The sequence below is a fragment of the Aulonocara stuartgranti genome, assembly GCF_965226115.1.
Source record: "Aulonocara stuartgranti genome assembly, chromosome: 12".
NCBI classification, from domain to species: Eukaryota; Metazoa; Chordata; class Actinopteri; order Cichliformes; family Cichlidae; genus Aulonocara; species Aulonocara stuartgranti.
In genome coordinates this window covers 26827197-26847169 of record NC_138948.1, presented here as the reverse complement: position 1 = coordinate 26847169, position 19973 = coordinate 26827197, and the positions used below count along the sequence as shown (strand labels likewise).

The 19973-nt window shown below is 41.8% G+C and overlaps 1 protein-coding gene across 8 annotated transcripts in view; it reads right to left on the bottom strand.

Annotated features, from left to right (window-relative positions):
• pbx3b (pre-B-cell leukemia homeobox 3b) overlaps window positions 1-19165 on the bottom strand; it is a 56694-nt gene extending 37529 nt beyond the window's left edge. For 2 of the 8 annotated variants that reach the window (XM_082555880.1, XM_082555882.1), the window contains exons 1-2: window positions 17685-19162; window positions 17015-17094 (exon numbers count right to left, since the gene is read on the bottom strand). In XM_082555880.1, coding sequence (XP_082412006.1) covers window positions 17015-17094; window positions 17685-17932 — 328 coding nt within the window. In that variant the 5' untranslated portion in view covers window positions 17933-19162. Of the gene's footprint in view, window positions 1-17014; window positions 17095-17684 lie in introns of all 8 variants that reach the window. The other 6 variants (XM_082555878.1, XM_082555879.1, XM_082555881.1 and 3 more) reach the window with 6 other exon arrangements.
• Window positions 19166-19973: the final 808 nt, after the last annotated feature.

Here is a 19973-nt window from a genome sequence, read left to right as displayed (position 1 = left end):
ATTATTAATTTGAAGCGCACAAGGTCATCTGGGCCCGTATAGTCATGAGAACCGGTTGTTATCTTAACACAGCTGTCGAGCTGCATCTGCATTGACTGATTATGCCATTGATTGGTAACAGTGTGAGAAGGAAGCCTTTAGGATGTTGCTGTAAAATCAGGGTATTTTCAGTACCACGACAGCTTCCTCGCTACCAAAAGCCTCGACTCCAAACAGGCCTTGTTATTTGTATGTACTGAATTTTCCAGCACAGTAGCTCCAGGAGTATTGTAAAAACCATGCCTCAGACACCTTCAATCTGCTGTAAGCAAATCAAATGTAAATGTCAAATTATTGTAAACATATGCTAATGCAGAAAAAAAATCCATGGGGGGGAAGGTGGTAGTGGGGGAGGGGGGCTAAATAGAAAATAAACATTACAAAAACTGTGAAATCTTAAACAAAAGGGGGTTGAATCCTGAGCAGCTGGCAGGGAATGAACTCTTCTGGAGAGGGAATGCCAGTTTCAGAGCGCCCCGAGCATCGATTTGGAGCCAAGGCAGTAAACAGCTTTTATCAGCAATAATGATGGCATAATCCCAGCTAAAGAGGAAAGTAGCATATGGTGCAAAGCTTACAACTGCAATCCCAACAAAGTAGGGGGGATTTTCATCACTTTGTCCACTTGAAAGACACTCTGCCAATTCTTTTTTTTTTCAAGGATGATAATCCAAACAGTAAAACTAAAAGGGATTTGTTTCCTCTCATCTGTTGACTGTAAACCAGTGTTATTTATACATCTCCACCATGCAAAGTTATACTGAAAAGGCTATAAGCACACCTATGTGCTTTAAATTACAGCCACACATCAAATTATGGATATGGATAAAAATCTCTAAAATGAATTGCAAACAACGCATTAGCTTCGACCTACACAAAAGTCAGACAATCTTTGCTCCAGCGTCCTTATTTCAGCTGTCATCTTTATCGTATCCTCCATCATTAAAACGATCAAGTTCTCCTTTTGATCAGACAACCAGGGCCAGAAGACAGCTCTTTCCCAGGAACAGTGTAACGCTGCCAAGTAGCACTCTAGACTGGCTTCAACCTCTGTCATTGATTTTCCTCCAAGCTGTGACCATTCATTGTTTGTGACATTCTCCTGTCGGCTCTTTAACACCCGTCAACCAAATCAATTTCATATTTTTGTCAATGCCTTGCAACTGGATGAGCCAGATGGGAAGGGATGTCACATGATTTAAGATGTCGATTCCTGGCAACAGTTTTATCTGCAGTTTTTGCAAGACATGGAAAGCTGGCACAATGTTTTTTTTTAAAGATGCATAAGAACAGGAGAACATAAAAAAAGCTAGCATGCATCGCTGATCACTAATTAGTAATTAATTGATTACTTGATGAGTGTGGCCTTACTGTAGCTTCTAACATTCATTCATTCATTCATTTTATTTTGATTTTATAGTTCAGCCTATTTGCAGATTTTGGATGTAAAACAAAAACAGACTTTTGCAGCACAGCGTTATCTTCTGAAAACTCCAGCTCCAAAGAAATATAATCAACAGAATGTAAGTTAACATAAGTTAATATAAAGTTCATGTAATCTGATGTTAAGTTAAGCGGTAGGAGTCATAAAAGGGAAACCAAACAACAAACCAATTTGCTCAACTCACAACAAGTCACTAAATCTATTCTTTGTCTCTTTGTAAGCCTAGCAGACCATATGGCATTGCCCTCCATTATAGTCTCAATATCACGCACTAACAATGACAACAATAATAGAAGGGGTGACCTTGACTTCCCGTCTGGACTCTAAGAATAATATTTGATAGCAATATTAAGTGTAACAATAATGAGATGAATATTCCCCATTTAGTGCAGACAGCTTTAGGACAAATTCTGAAGGGAGAGCTGCCTGCTGCAGCTACATGCTGGTCACTCTTAGTTGTCAAGGCTGATTTATTGCCTCCTAGCTGTTCAATTTCACATTTTGTCCTCGTCATATCCCCGACTCATGATCATTCTGCACTGACCCTTGTAGGGCAGGCAGGGAATATTGATAAAACAATTATCTGCTTGCCGTTCATTTGATTTTCCATTTCAATTACGGATTGGAGGAGGCAAAAAGAAAAGATTGCAGCATCGATTTTTTTTCCCTACCTTACAACAGGAAGGAGGCGAGCTTTGATGGGATGCTTTAGTGACATGGAACACGGGAAAGAGAAGTGCCTACCAGCTTTGGGAGTTCTACTTCTCTTTGGATGATGTCATGGCTTCAAGCACTACAGACTGAATTTGGCATATTCGACACAGCCAATTAATAGTTGTTTCAAAGCTAAAATAACGCCCAGATTCTGTATTTTTAAATTTTTTTAAACATATTTTGGAACTATGCGTCCAGTTGACTAAAGATTATCTGACCAATTATTGGTGTTGATGATTCGGTGCGATGAGCGCAATAGGCTTTTTCTCCATGGGGGAGCAACATGTTCATGCTGCTGCTGACCTGCGGTAAACACTGTATGTGCCTTGCACTCTGGAGGCCAAAGGACCCCAAAGGTCATAGCAGTTTGTCAGCGATACCATTCCACTCTCTTCCCCTTTCTGATGGTCTGCCACTGTCTATTTGTCAATCTAAAATGACAACACAGTTGCATCATCCTTGTTTTTCCTGCAGCACTGACACAATGCTCCACCACCTCTGCATTGTGCAATATTGCACTGTGACGGAGAGCATACTGTGGGAATGATTTGGGGCATATTCAGAGACAGTGACAGATAAAAATCAAACCAAATATACAAAATACAGTAAATGATTCATTCATGCATGTTAAAAGAAGAGTTTCATTAAGAATAGGCTTGGCAAATGAATTCATTACGACATAAAATAAATAGATTCTTCTGTAAATGACTTGGAACATTGGTAATGGGTAAAGATCTAATGGGAATCCTGGTAAAATAGCCTTCGGGGAGCCTGGGAAAATCTGCCTCAGTGAAGTGGCCGGCTCTTGGCCAAAACCCTGTGTAGATGGGGAAAGGGGAGGGGGGAGGGAAGGGGATACACAGACTTCACAGAGATGACAGAGAGCGAGGGGGAGAAAAAGACAGACAGAGAAGGATAAGAGTGCGAGCGAGAACGCACTCTCAAGGAATCTCCAGCCGTGGATGGTTTTAAGTTCCACTGTTGAGCATAATCGTGTAAAAATGCTGAAGACTTGAAAGGGCTGATGATAATGCTATTGCTGTCCAGTGATCCAGCACGGTCACCGGCAGCAGCAGCAAGCCACAGCGCTGTACTACTTCCTATATCGCAGTCCGCTTCGGCGCACACTGCAGCTCCCAGGAGATTTCACATGGCTGACCTTAAATAAGTTTGGCTTTGATCAAAGTTTAGCTTTAGCATGATCAGTCTGCTTACTGCAGATCAGGGGATCAGGGAGATGAGACCCGGGGTAGGAAGCCCTGGCAAAGACTCCTTCCCAAAGCTCCAATGCACCCTTCCAACACCGGATTATGTTGAGCAATTAAGGTAATGAACTGGCTAACGTAACAGCACATAATGATCCTTTTTATCCTTGTTCTCTAAGGTGCCTCTTGTATTTTATCTGACACATCTTTCTCTGTATTGCACAAAAAAAAAAAAAATCAATTTTGTACCCTGATGGTTGATGCTCCCAATGCAGGAATTGATATCACAAGTAATATAAGGCAAAAGAAAACCTCCACTGGGCATGCCTGTGGGTAATACAGGCAGTGTTCAGAAGCAGAGTGCTAACAGAGGGCCTCTTGTTCGCAGTTTGGGCAGAAAGTAGAGGCCAAAAGGAGAAAGAGTGCAAAAGTACCTGTGCAGACATGTGCACTTGCCTGCACTGGTGTACATTGGAGTGAACGGTCAGGCCTAATGTCTCTCTGTGTGGCAGTGAAAGCCTGCATTCCAGTTCCCCCAATCAACCTCCCACCCCATCAGTGCACGACTTGTCTGCCTGCTCCCTTTTCATTTGAACACATTTTCTAGCCAAAAATTTCACTTCAATCTCACCTCATCTCTCCATACTACATTAACCCCTGGCAATTGCCTTCCAAATGACCCCATTAAGCTGTAATTGCCTCAGCAGGCCTGCTCCCTCGCTTGTAATTCTGTGCAGCGAACCCACCAGACGTTCCCCCGGCATTGTTTCATGTTCTGGCTCCCATCAGCCAGTTCAGATACTGACCCCCACCCCCACCTTACCCACCCACCAACCGCTACTCCCCACCTCTTCTCTGTCGTGGCCAGTGCGCTGTTGGTGCTCACTGCTAGCAATGCCACTCTCAGGCTCTCCTCATCTCCGCAGTGGGCTCACAGAAGGGGTAGCATGCCCTCACTACTTCCTCCTTAACAGTCAAACTCATCGTCACTTACACAAGTACATTTACTAGAAGAACCGCCAAATAAAATAAGCTCCACCTGGCTTTTTATCATGTCTTTCCCTCCATTTTATGACAATATTTGTTGTAACTTGGGAAAAGTATCAGGATGAAAGCAACGTGTTTGGCTTTGCCGTTCACAATCTCCCTTCACGTGCCCATCACACAATTAATATGGCATAACAGTTACATGTTAAAGCATCATTTCTCTCTTCAGTAGTCATTACGGTGCTGTTAGGTGCAGCGAGTACAGCCAGCGATGACACCCGCCGCGGCAACTCCCAGCACAACTTCACCTTTTCGGTTCCCACAAGGGAGCTGATGTCAGGACTGCTCAACTTTTTGACGAAGGCCTCCGCGGATAACTAACGTGCAAATGCGGATGGGTGGAGAAAGTGATCCTGACAGTGATGTATTGCAACTAGTTGCAGGTGTCAAAAAAGAAGATGCTCTGCCAGCCACTGGCGTGCGTGCAATATATACAGCGTGTGCATGCATGAACACATCTGGGGCCCCTGTGCGTGTTTCCTCAAAATGTGTCCCTCTGCGCGTCACGTACGCGTTTATATTTGTGTGCGCACTCACAGACGTTCGATGTGCACGCACGTGACTGTTGATGGCTCTGAGCCTCTATGGGTGATCTCGCGTGAGGAGACTCGGACTAATAATCTATTCAGTGTTTAATAAAGGGCATTTCTTCTTCTTACTCCCACTCTAGATTGGTTAGCTAATATAGGCTTTCTTTCACACGCTGCTACACAAACAATCAACTTAACACCATCTTAAACACCCTCCACCTACTATATATTTCATTTGTTTAAAAAACTTTAATTTTTTTTAAGACTGCTGAACGTCATTACCAAAACACTTCAGCTACACTGATTTCCATTTTGTACACTGCAGCGCTTTACTGTGATTTGAAAAGTGGCTGCTAAATTAATTCTAAGCCAGAGATACACGAGCTTTCTCTGAGCACAGAAACCTTCAGAAATGCTTTAGATCATTTCATTCTCTCGTTGCCCGTTTATTTAAATTCATTCTTTTTCCTAAGCAAATGTTCCCAGGAATATCAAGGTGTTTTTGTTGCAAAGCTCTAACTGATCCAGGGGGATTTGCTTCCAACAGCCTGTCTCTCCCTCGCCTTTCAACACAAAACTCTGCGCTCCAATCAAAATGAACCACCAGGGACCCCCGCCGCACGCCCCCCCCCCCCTCCCCACCCGCCCCCCTGAGCTACGCCTGCATCGAGTGCTGTGATAGCAGCCTCTCTGCCATTGATCGCGGAGTTTAGCACGGAGCATGTACGCCACTGTTAGCAGAAAACAAAGACCTCTCTCCCTTTAATAGCGGCGCGCACGGCTAATGCGCCGTCCTCCGCTTCCCCATGCCCCGAAGAATGAATGAAAGAAAGCAGATAACAATTAAAAGGGTTAACAAGGGTCCACATCTAGTCACAAGTCATCTTTTTCACACAAATCTTTTTACCTCATAAACAGATTGATATCTTTTGGGAGCGCACATTCACTTGCCACCAGAGATAAAAACATGCATTCATGTCTTACTTCTAATTGTGTTCCACGTCGCAAATCTAATTGTAGACACTGAATTCAAAAAGGAAACACAGCTTTATTGATCCACCTAACACAGACCAGGAGGATCTCATGAATTAGGAATGAGATAAATCACCATTAACCCCAGAGAACCCAGCTTGTGGTCGACCACTGACACACTGCGCTGATCTTTTTTTTTTTTTTTAATATTTGGGATAATTCTGCCTCGCAACGTATAAATATAACTCTTCAGTGAATACAGCATGTGTCTGTTTATTAAATCAGGGGCTGATTTAATTGTGACAGAGAATAAATTCTTCTATTTTCTGCCTCTATAAAATTGCCATCATTTTTAATTAATTCTTAATTAAAATATATTACACCACAGCTTCTACCCATCTCTCTTGATATTCTAACATAATCAATTCAGAACCATTTACGTATCATTAATTAAAAGCTTTCCTCTCTCATCCTTAAAATCATAATGAGGGCCGATTCCTCATTAGTAACCTATAAGGGAGAAAATAACAATACAGTAGAGAATGGATGGCACATTGCACAGTGAGTCCTTTGTCTCGGAGATTCGAAAAAAGCACATTTTTAATGCTTCTCAATTGGATTTAAGAATTACTGAGTCAATTTTGGAGACTCAATGAGAATAAGTGAAGCAACGCAGACTCTCTTAGTATTAATTTGTGCCTCCATGCTGCGTGCAGCGGTGAAACTAAGTCAATCAGGATCATCAGTCAGGTTGATTTTTGCACTAAATTCTATTTAAGCTGCAAAGAACTAAAAAGCAGAATTACTCAAGAGCGTTAAACATTATAAAAGCCTAATGTAAATATTTAAGAACGTGTGTGTGTGTGTGTGTGTGTGTGTGTGTGTGTGTTGTGCATTTGATTGCATCTGTGAATGCTGATGCTAGACCAGTAAATTAAATTTTCAAACACTAGCACTTTTTATATTGAACCTTCAGACAAAAAAAAAAATACGACCATTTTCTCAGAGTAATAAACAATTCTGCATGAATGTAAAAGCCATTTTAATACTTGTTGAAAAGCCATCAGCCTTCATAATTCCACTTAACCATAAATTCTTCTTTGGGGGTGGGCGTCTAAATAAACAGCGGCCAAAGATCATTTATTATCCAGACTTTAAAAGAAGCCAACGCGTTGAGACTATCTTTCCATCTTGAGCTCTCTCTTAAAGAAGAGTAATAATATCAAGTAATGATAGGTATTGTTATGCCGAGGATCAGGCGTATCCTGATTTTTATCGCTCGTCTCTCACAGGTGCTCCGGCGTTACTTGTCAGGACTGCATGTCTGGGTCTTCCACATGTCAGATAAAAATCGCTGCACTTGGTGTTTCGGCAGCCTGACAGCAATTTATTTGAATGTTTTGTCACACTGGTGTTGGTGCATTTTGTGTGGGCTGCTCACTGGAATGGCAACAGCTCGTAGCTTCCTGACACTCTCCAGCACTCACACACACACACACACACACACACATGTTGTGCAGCATAAAATCACAGATGTACATGTCTACTCTGGGTAATTAAACCCGCTGTATGTTAGAAAATATATATATACAAATAGCTGCTGATGAACTTCATATCTAACAACCCATGAAGTAAGTGACACTACATGATGAGCACTATCCTTTTCAAAACTGTACTTTTTTTGCTCGCTGTGACCACACACACACACTCAGACACACACACGCACGCACAAAACCCACTATGAAACCCAAATAAAATGTCAAACCAGCTGAGGTCAACTACAGCCAGGGAGATATGGAGTCTATATTTACATGCAAACCCACTGCTATTTGTGCCTCCTATTAATTAAATAGCATCTAGGTGAGTAACCCACTTGATTCAGAGGATGTTAAACACAAACCTCACTGCAATCTTGTGATCCTCCGAGCTGACATGGAATATTGAGTAAGTTAATGAAATCCTCTCAAAGACAGGAACTCTATTTTTACACCACGATAATTAAAGTAGGGTACAGTTATAATTTACAGCTCTCGCTTAATTGCATAGGAAAAGTAAAATGGGAAGCCTACAGTATGAGATTAAATGTGTCTTTGTGTTTCTGTGTGTGTGTGTGTGCCTCTTCACTCAAGAAGAGCGAATATAAAAAGAGCTTCCTGTGCAGCTACACAACGGGACTGTATCTTTTAGCATCGTGGAACGTATCAAAGATTAGGTAATGAAATATACACTCTTCTATTTTTCTGCTACCAGGCCCTTTGACAAATCGAGTACAATCCAAAATCTCCATAAATCACTATTAAAGACAAGTATATCATCACCGGCGCATATATCTTCCCCAGCCTGACCTGTAGACTAATGAGAAAAGGCCCAGACTATCTTGTCTGATTAATTAATTCAAAATGTCGGCTGTTATTCAAATGTGAGGCTGGTGTTATTTGAATAACACTTGACAGCGACGCCTGAAGAAATAATTTCTGGTTTGTGAGGCTGCAGCGGCATTACTGATGATGGCTCGTGGAAATGTTAGAAGCCGCCGAGTGTTTTCCCCCCTCTTTGCTTTCCCTCCCTCACCTTCTCAGTTATGATAGCTCCAAGAAGTATTTCATTACTTCAGCCGCCCCTTCCTCACAATTATGGCTCTTGCCATTTTTTTTTTCCAACTGTCCCTCTCTCCGTGTTTGTATTCCCTCCCACAGCCAGCCCAGATCTACAGGGCAGTGCTTTGGCTCTGCAAGAGACATGCTGGCAAAGAGGAAGGTCATGGTTTTTACAACTGCAGCTCCCCAATGCTGACAGCCCGTGCTGCCAAAGTGACACGCTCTGTTTGGCTTTCCCACGTTCATGGAGCTCCACAGCACTTCGTCTTTATCACGGAGCACGCCACACACACACACGCACACACACACACGAACACGCACATTTAATCAGGCTCAGAGCTGCATTTCCTGCCAGTGTGCAACAAAACGATCACATGTACGGACATAATCACGAAATATCGTGACGGACACAAGCGGTTATTATCCTACTTGGTGGTGCACTTTTCCCTTTTATGTCTTTCTTTTTTTATTGCAAAACCCAGTGGATTGGGAGGGGGGGGGGGGGAATAGGCACTGGAGAAAGAAAACCGTGAATGTACGTGCTAGGGCCTAGGGGCAGCGCACTCCCCTCTATCGCTTCCCTCATCAAGCATGGATTCTAATCAGGGCTGGGGAGATATAAGACGCTCAGTCATTAAATAAATTAACTCTGCCACTCCATGCTCTCCTTCAGCACCCGTGCGAGGCCCGCCGTGCTCTGCATACTTACAGAGGCTCACCTTCACGCCATAACCTAGCATGCCTGCCAACACACACACACACACACTCACACACACACACACAGATGCACGTTAAGAACTAAACTTGAATATTTAGAGAAGGAGAGGAACCACACCTCCTGTCCCTCATCAACTGATGTTCCCTTTCCCATTGAAAGCTTTTACATTATTGGATTTCATTAAAAAAAAAATTTTTTTTAAAGTCCTGTGGACATTTTAGGTATGTCCCACAGTTTAGCATTACAAAATAAAAAGAATTGGAAAAAAATCCAAGTGTACACATAAGAGATAAAAAAATCTCTGAGATCCAAGGTTGATTCAGAGGGCTGGTGAGACAGCACAGACACGAGGTTTTTTTTGAGGATCTGTGCAGTGCGCTGCCATTCATCAACAGGAAGCAAGTGCAGTGACGAACAGTAAAAGAGCTCAGTGTCGGCTCGGATCACTGACACAAACAATCAAAGCTGACACAGTCTTCGTATAGCACCTGCCACTCCGCCAACACAAATAGATCAATATGAGGGGGAACTCATTCGCTGTTTAAAACTTATATGCGCGCACCCACATTATCTCCCAAAGCGGCGTGATGTAAAAAGCGCACGCTTAATACATATCAATCACTTTGACAGAGGAAATGCTTATTTGAGGAGCCAACGTGAAGCAAATACACGGTGTCAGCAGAATGTCCGTTGTCAAAACTTGCCATTTGAATTTTCAGCCGCATTGTGCTGAGACAAATGTCCTTAGAAATCCCTTACATTGCAATTTAGATCATTTTAATGCACGCTTTAATTCTCCATTACTTAGAGAGGAAGTACCTGGGAGGGTGGAAACGCATTAGAGAAAGTAAGAAATGAACAGAAGGGTCTGGGGAATCTCTCGAGCAGACACAATTAAATATTCATGCGTCTCCTCCTAGGACACAACAGATACAGATCATTATCATGGCAACAGCACACCACCATTTTGTTCACACCTTTGGCTTGGAATCAATGGGCGTGCGTAAAATTCTATACGAAAAGAAGCCATCGTCAGGTCATCTCTTATTAACTCTTATTAAAATTACATTTGCTAATTTTTTTTAGCGATTACAGATAACATTAGATATCAGATTCTTAACTAGAGTTATGACCAGTGGTTGAGCAGCTTTGCAAAAGGATCCATGTATTTGTGAGGATTTTGCAACGGGACAATATAGTAGGTCACAATGTTACTGAATGGTTCCAAAATTCATTACCAGTGCTCGGTATTTTCCTGCCTCTTGCTTGAGGATAAAGTAAGAAAAAAAAAAAGAATAGCAGTGTGTAATGTACTTCCTCCACTTTCTAAAGAGAGGAGAAACCAGCCTTTTTTCCCTCCTTCTTTTTGGTTTTCAATCCCCCATCAAAGAGGAGCAAAAGGAGGGACAGCATTTCCCTGCTCGCCGTCATTAATCATAGCTTTCTGGGAGCAAGTGCATATTAATTTCTGTCATCCCAAACATCATTTGGTATTGTTATGCCACGGCTTAGTCCTCATTCACCAGCAGACGTCGGCCGTTCCTCCTGGTTTGAGGGAAGACAGGGCCTGTGTGGCTGTGTTTCAGAGCAAGAGGCCTTTATCCCTGGGGCTCTGACACCAATTAAGCCATTTCACCGAGAGACGAAAACAGGTCCCACCGTTTCTCTGTAACATGAGCCAGCACCTAGCTGCTGGCCCCTCGCCATCTCTCCATTACTTCAGACGCAAAAATGAACTTCAAGGACTAAAGAAAATAAAAAGACAGTTAGCCCGGCAAATGGTTGCACTTAACTGACTGCTGACAAAATTACAAAGAAAGCTACTTAAGTCTTTGTCCACTGATCACCAGGAGTGCCAGCCCAGTTTCTCCATCATTAGCTCCAGTGACACATTTAGTTAAAATGATTTTAAACAGATATTTGAATTCACGGACGATATCAAAACAGTGTGATATTTATGCCAAAACTGATAAGAAAAATGCTGGGTGTGCACTTCCTTTAACACCCCCTCCACTCCTCCATCGTTGCCTTTTAGCAGGCAGCAGAGTGGAGCTTGTCTTAGGGCAAGAGCAGAATAATGCAAGGTTTGTTATGAATTAAATATTAGAAATCTTAACACAGCAGCCAATAAGAATTATTTGCCTTATTAAAGCAGCAGAAGACGCTGATTAAAATTTCATTGCATTGCAGTCTTTTTCCCATTTCTGCCTTCAATATATCATTCTAATGTATGAAACGTGGAACAATGGCATCTGGAACAATGGGGAGAGGGGCTACATTTTCAAGCTCGCAAATGTAGCAGAGACAGCAAAGAGCCCCTTTTTTTCCTTCCCCCGTTTTTGGAAAACAATCGTGTGTAAAGAGAAGAAAGGTGACGATTGTGTATCACGTCGCTTTTGTCACACAACAAGCCGCAAACCGCCACGGTGTCGAGATATTACAAATGTGTGCATTTAGTGACTGGTGGCTTTAACTCCTTCATCATTTTAGCAAGAGAACCGCATCACCTGTAACACCTTCACACACACACACACACACACACACACACACACACACACACACACACACACACACATCCCCTCCAAAAAAAGTCCATCTATTAAAAAAGATTAAACACAGGCACAAAAAAAGCTAAATTAGGAGGAAATTCAAGAGCGCTGTCCATGTTCTTGCACTCACAGATGATGGGTCACTTAGTTGTCCACATGTAATGTGTACAAGAGTAAATGAACATCATGGTGTCTATTGTCCCATGAGGAAGACTCTTCCCTGAAACACTAGGGCTAATGAAATAGGGACCTATAAATAGCAGAGTCATTACTGAGAGAGGACTTGCTTTGCGCCAGTCTTTCACTGTAATGCTTTTTACACTAATAACCAGCTCTATGGCATTACATACACTTGGCCATCGGGTGACACAGTAATGAACATCATGACACAAGAGACTTGGAGAGTAATTTTAAAATAAAGTCTCTTTGTGACTTTATTTACTTACTTGTAAATAAACTCCAGCTATAGCTTGAAATCATATAGAATCACTACGAGTGTAAAGGAAGAAAAACGCATAATGAAATGTGTTTTCATAATCAGAAACGCATTAAAAGGGGTTTTAGATTTTGCAACAATTTTTTTTTCGTCAATACATTTTAGCCTATGAATAAATAAATAAATACAGATGGATATTTTATTTTGTTTTTCCCTGCTACATTTAACTTTAACATTTAAAAAAAATGCAAAAATAAAAAGTGGAATAAATAAGTTATAAAATTGTTTACAGTCCAGCTGCAGTGACATAAAAAAATAAAAATTAAAAACAACAGCAGGACGAGTATTTCTTCAAACAGCCAAAAAAAAAAAAGCGCAATATTTCTACAGGTGTCAAAACGTGACCCACCTTCTTCACGTTTGCGTCTGCCTCGTGCTTTTTGCATTCAGCAACAAACAGATGCCACAAAAAGCAAGAGGGGCATGCAAAGAGTCTCCAGCAGGCACGCTCCTACTGCTGTAAACTAATTTCAATCAATCCTTCCTTTTTGCATCCAAAGCAGCCTCTGCTGGCTGCCACCGCCTGAAGATAACTATTTCACCACCTCTGTCATGCCTAATTAACAACTCAGATGTACAATTCAGAAATTTCGCAATTAACCTACTAAAATATTGTTGGAGGATGCTAATTGTTATGCCAGTTGCCATAAAGGCTCATTTGCATAACGTATGTGCAAAAAACAATTATGAGCTGTTGATCGCGCAGGAGCCCGCAGAAAACGCTTGAAGCGATTCGAGGGGGAGAGAGGGAGATGTGTGCAAGAAGATGGGTGCGTGCGTAGATGGAAGGACAGCACTAGATCACCCCCCCCCCCCCCCCCCCAAAAAATAAATAAATAAATAAATAAAGATTTGAGGTTCTGTACGTGCAGATACCAGCCACTACAGCTGCAGAGACATCTATCGCCACAACACAAAAGCATTTACCCTTCCAAATGAAACCAATATGTATACTCTGTTTTTTTCCTCTTTGTCTGGCTCTCCTTCTTTTCATCTTTGATGATGGGGAAATGGAGGGTATTTGGGAGCTACTTAGATAATAGCCACATCTTCCTCGGTCCCCCTTGTGCTTTAGAAGGGGAAGCACTAGTGGCCCTGACACTGAGCCAGTCAAGAACCCAGCTGTGCGCAAGCCATTCGGCACAACACTATCTAGTCAGTGCAGCCGCATCACTGGGGCTCTCTGAGACAAAAAGCAGCCAAAGTCAATTGTGTCTGCTGCTGAATAGCTTTCTGTTCTCTGTCATGCATTTACTGGAGCCTTTTCAGGATGAAGAAAAACCCATGAGGTAGAACCAAAAAAAAAAGAAAAGAAAAGAATTGACTAAAATAACATATATTTTTGTTCCCTAGCTCCTTAATTTTGAGGGGGAAAAAATTGTAATAAAAATATAATCATAATAATAATAATACAATTAGAACTAGTTTCCTCATTAACTTTGGCAGCACTAAAATTCATGTTCCCTACAGAATTCAGAAATGCTTACCCACTCAGTCCTAACTCTATTTACTTCAGGTAACACTTTTAGTCCGGCTTGCATGTGGTTAATTACAGGCTCATCCTGAACTGTATTTAGTGAGCACAGTCTTTCTCAGTCGAGCACCGAACACAGCGTGGACAGACCCAAATGCACACGTGAAAGCACGTTCAGCTCTTTCAGAAGCCATATCAAAAACGTGCACAAAAAAAAACACCAAACGGCGACACCGCCTCGACCTGTGAGTGCAGTACCCTCCCTAATCCACTGCCTCTGACACAGGATCGCAGCATTCATCAGCCTGAATCTCTGCCACATTCCCTCCCTCCTTCCCCTACCTCTCCAGACCCCCTATTTCTGAACCTGATGAGTCAAAGGTCACGAAAACAACAAGTCAATACGCAGCCAAAGAAGCGCCACGCAGCTGAGAGAGCTGTGGAGAGGGCTAAGCCTCTCTGTAGTACTCCATGATTTAGCCTGTAATAGTTTTCTGTAATCTCTTTCTATTGATTAAACCTCACATCAAAGAGGAGTCTTGCTACAGAACCTCTCTTTTCCTGGTCAGAAATACCATATGGAGGTAATCTTTCACCTTTGTTATTCTTGCCGCTCCCGCTGCTCCTGCTGCTGTGAGCCTCTCTTCCAAGCAAGAGAGCAAGACAAGGGAGTAGCCAGCAGGATAAAACAAACCCAGCACAGAGGAATAACTGCAAAACTCATCTGAATCGCAGGCAATTTTCACTCAATGCATTCATTGTCTCCTCATGAAGCCTAAGGGGGGGAAAAGGTACAGCGTGAATGTATCCTTTGTCCTAAAACAGTTAGAGACATGAAAGATTTTGATTTGTTTGTCTTTTTTTATGTATCAACCTAAAGGGGAAAAAAAAGATCACACACATGAAAGCACAAAGAACAACACTTGCCAACCAAATCTCACATTCAGCTTATCTAAATGCAAAACCAAGAAATTTTGGAGGAAAAAGCCTTCCTGCTAAAACACTCAATTTAGTGACAGGCAAATGACTTCATGCTGCCACTTAATCTCATTTCTTGCATAATGCTCTCTAATTAGCATATCAAAGTGAATTAATACTTCGAGGGCATTAGCAATGCAGAAATGTGCCCGTAGCTCTACAATAACAGTTAAAAGAGTGCCATAAACTTCCAAACACCTTGGAAAAAAACGCTTTGAAGTGTCTTGCTATTACTAGAAAATGCATTTTCTTAACCTTTCCGTTCCAAAACGCAATCATTTCAAAATGCAACTGAGTCTCGCCATCTTCGTCACAAAATAATACGAAAGCCAGACCTTAGTCTTACTAATCACCTGCACACCATGCAATAAGCCCTGATAACATGATACATGTGTGCAGTAATTACACTGATGATTCTTGGACCACTTTCAAATTTATTATTAAAAGCCATTTTCAGGCAGCGGTGGGCTCCATGGCTAAAAGACAGCGGCCCCATGTGCCATCTCAACAGACATGAAAGGGCCAAGGAAGCCTTGTGAATGATGCTGTAGGAGCCAGTGAAAGGCTTACTGTGAGCTGGAAAAGCAGACCGGTCAACAAGGCCACCAGACCAGCTGAGTTCTGTCAATGGCTAAGAGGGGGAGGCTGTGACTCTAAACCACAGGTTAACCATGCACACATACATACACACATGCACGCACGCAGGCTTGTGCTCACTCTCCTCCTCTGTCTCGTCTCTTTTTCACACTCACTTCTTACCAGGATCTCGATCAAACGTGCACGTGGACACACCAAATGATGTTGCTTTAAATAATTTCCATGCTAACTTGAATGACTCGAGTTCACACAGCTTAAACATTCAAACAGGAGCCATTATAACTTCAAACAAACAAACAAGTAAAACTGATGTGGGAAAGTGGTTTGGGTCTGAAACTAAAAATCACTTCTAATACTTGTTTTTTTCAGTGAGCTCCACATTCTACAATCGCAGCAACACTTCCGCCTCAAAGCTGGCATCGTGTTTGATCTGCATCTACTCTTTTTTTATTATTGCTCCGTCTCTTTCATTGCCTGAAATCAACAGGCTCACAAACATAGCAGAGCAGCTCGGCTAGACTGTGGACCCTCGGCCTGCCCCTGTGGACGCCACCTGTGTTGAGGAAGTTCATAAACTTTTATGACCTCCTTCAAGCTAATTTCCTCATAAACCGCACAAAGGTCACAAATCTGACAAAACACCAGGTTTACTCCTTTTTTTTCTAGTAGAGTCAAATTCGTTCATCATTTTAAAAATACATATTACTAGAAAAATAAATAGCTAACATATAGGAGAGTAGATATTTGAAGCACCTGTTCAATAAGCATTGTCTGCAAAAAAATTATCATCAAAAAGCCAGCGTCCTTATTTAAGAAAATAGACCATAAGGTGTAAAACCAATAATCTCATGGGATACAGGTTTGGACTTGAAATAAAAAAAAAACACAAAGTTTAAGCTATAAAAAAATGAACGCTTGTAATTACAACTCTCAATAATATATGAATGAAGTGTGTGTGCATGCTAAAGGTTTTCAATCCTAGTCCTAAAAAACAGAAATAACAGTTTATGCTCATATAAATATATAAAAAGAGGATTTTTTTATTATTATTTCACAATCCTTTTCTCTAACTAAGCTTCCAGGAGATGTGTTGTTTGCATTTTTCAAGATTAACCATCCACCTTTGCAGGAAGGCTTTCATACAACTGCAGTCGAATTATTAATTCTGCGAGCCCATCGTATGATTTGACTAATAAAAAAATCTCTTATAAGTTCATGGCAAAACGTTGTCAGGTTTTCCAGCATGGATTCTGTGTGATCTAGGATATGTAGAGCATATGCTACGGGACTTCCCCAGCCTCTTCACTGGCAGGGTGGTGAGTGTGAAATCTGGAGCGCACTTTATGTTCAAATCCAAGCAAACCAGTGCTTTAAAGCACACTTGCAGAAGAAAAAAAAAGAGCATCTTCAGTGGAAGAAGACTCTGCCTATTGTTCCGTGACAACGGGAGTTTCTGCGTGGTACGGTGACATATTTTTAAAAAGTGACTGATTCATTCGGTCAGAGGTCACCTATAACCTGGATGCAGGCTGTCATCAGCTCACTGAGAGGTAAAAAAAAATGCCTGTGTTTTTATTGATTCTCCAATTGCATGTATCACTGTAACGATGGAGTTTATAGTTTGATATTACAGTATTTTAGACAAAGATCTTACCTGTCTTTTCTTTGATTTCACAGAGAACGCTGAAGAGTGCTGGTTTCATTCTGTGACAGTTCAGTCCGTGTTTCCTGTTTCAGTATAAGAGAAAATAAAATACTGAAATAAGTTCACTGATAGTTCACATGTCTGACACAAACAGTTAATAGGGTTGGACACGCTTTTAAGTTTAGTTGCCACTTTAATAATGCCTTCCAATGTTCCAAGCCTCTTCTTCAGAAAGTTAGCATTTTCTTCTAAAATGTATACTGTGTCATAGTATTTTTATTTTTTTTTTAAAACACCAAATAACACCAAGCCCTAATGTAAATATTAGTCTCAGTGGCAATTCCCTGCATAACATGAGCCCACTGGCATTAATTGTGTTTCAACACCACGTAGACTTTTGTAGATGAATGAACATTTATAAAACACGTGCTCACTAGGACAGTTTAACTAAAATGCTGTGCTTCCCTCAGTGGCAACTTTCACTGTGTTAAAGCTTTGCGAGGCAATAAATACACCTCAGAGTGAGATTATCATTAAAGCCACTCCAGCCTATTGTTGTGCATTGGGGAGTTAAGTTAAACGGGCCACATCTCAATAATGATGCGTTCGGCGTTTTGTTTTGTTTTTTCTTTTCTTTTTTTGGTGTGGCGAAGTTAATAAAACATATAAATCAACCAACTTTGCTTGCGCCTCGTCCAGACTTTGATCAGTTATGGTCATTATTTGATGCAGAATGTCACCAATGTCTTGTTTTCTTCCGTCTCCGTCTGTCCCATCGTGTCCATGTGGAGGCGGCAGTGCCATGCCTCCTTGTACCGAGTGGCCAGCCAGACTGACACCGCCGATCGACTGCATGATCCGGGCTTGATCGTCCATAGTAGCCGCTAAAGAGTCTGTGCACTGAGCCACACAAATTGAAAAACTCATATACGAAATCGGCTACAACATATGCCGCAGACTGGAAGGATGTACGGTTGTGTGATTCTTCGGGGTTAGGCAGCACACACGCGTCTTTTGTTAAAAAATATGCAGCAGTTTTTATTAATACTATTTTTTAGCGTAAATCTTCTGTCCAAGTTGTCGTCGCTTTACGCGCGGTCCAAAGTGCCAAAACGCTGATTTCGGCTGTGTTTGTAGAAAATCGCATGAATATTTTTTTCTCTTCTTCTTTAAAACTTGTTTGTCAAAATTGACGGTCCATCACATCCCGCACGGATCCTCATAGCAATCAGTCTTTTCTCTGGGTTTTGACGGGCGGTAGAGACAGAAACGGTCCTTGGTGGTCTCTCATTTATTAGCGCTCTTCGTGGGATTCCGGCGCATTTCCTTTCGAAAATGTCCAAATCCTCCTCATGAAGCACCGGCAACAAAATTAAAAAAAAAAAAAAAAAAGATATCCGCTGTGAAAACGTGTAAACAAATAAAAAAAACAATCTTAGGCTCGCAGGTGTCAGCTATAAATGTGCAGAAATTATCCCCGCGACAACTGACAGTATTTAAAAAAAATACACAATCTGCAGCAAGGTTTCCAAATGTGACTACAAAAAATATGAAATGTACAAAAAGTTGGGAGATTTCTGCTTAGAAAAAAAAGCAACGGCGAGAGGAAATTAATTAGGAGACAACGCTGTATTAAGGCGATGCGCAAAAAAATATCTTGCCCTTCTGAAATTTATGAGCTCCAGCCTCTGCCTGTGTGTGTTTTATGTTGTTTGATGGCAGCAGTAGTGAGCGATTGACAGTGTGCCAATGCCACTCACTCAGTGCAGACGTGTCAGAGCAGGGAAGAGGGCAGGAAAAAAAATAATCACAAAAAAAAAAAAAATACAAAATACGAAATGAAAATGCACGCTCCGCCCTGCAGAGGAGGGGTCTATATTCTTGTCACTTCTCGCCTGAACACCGAAAAACAAAATGTTAAGCGCTAGTACTTAAGATGGTGATTATAATGATGAAAGCACGGCTGAGTCCCCTCTCTTTCTTGCAACAGCGGCAGCAGGGTATCCTCGTTTCCTCACGCGTGCACGTGCAGCTATGTGCATATTCTCTTGCAATAACAAAGATTTAGCTCTGTAGCAATACAAGCAAACACATAATGAGAGTTTTTATACAGTTTGATGTAGAACTGCACAGTCCCTTGTAAGCCTCGGTTCAAGCCAGGCAAGCAGTAGACATGTTTATATTATTGGAAAGTAAAGCTCCTCGACCAATCCCGGGCGAGAATGACGAAGACTGACGAGCTCCGCGTCCTATGCTGGCAGATGCATGATGCCGAAAGCCCACCCACTTCATCCCTCCATCTTCACCACAGCGCTTGCAAAAGGATGGGAACTTCTGATTGGTCGTTGCTACGAGTGACATCCACTGCACAAGCAGGCGGCGCTGCTCTGTGCTCTTTCGCAGTTGCTATGGCAGCAGACAAGTTGTTGAGCCGGAGGAATGGCAGCAAATATACAGTGCACCTCTACTATAAGCATCGAGATCAGAAAAAAAAAATAGGGGCTTTCCCTTCAGTTAAAATGAATTCAGCGATAACGTGTAGGAATAAAGGATGTGGACAGAGTTTTATACGAAGAAACCACAAAAGAGGGCTTGTGTTGTGCAAAGACGTTAATGGTGAACTTTTGATAGATAGGCTTTGCTTGGTTCTGATTACTCTGCAATGAAGTGACAAAGTCACATAAACAATATTTAAGCACGGCCGTGTTGCTAAATATATGGACTTGTTTGCTCAAGTGAGTTGTTAAGTTGTCCACCAGCCACTTTTCTTCCACCCTGACATCACTGAATAAATGACGTGTAAGTAGTTTAAAGCGGCCCATCCAGTGTATCACCGGACCTCTGAAAAAACAGAAAAGCTGCCTAAAATGCTATTTATTACTTCTGAAGTAAAGCGCTATGTCCAGTTGGTAACTGTGTGCAAAGGTGAATGTGAAGCCATCAATAATAGAAGTGGGAGTTTCAGCAG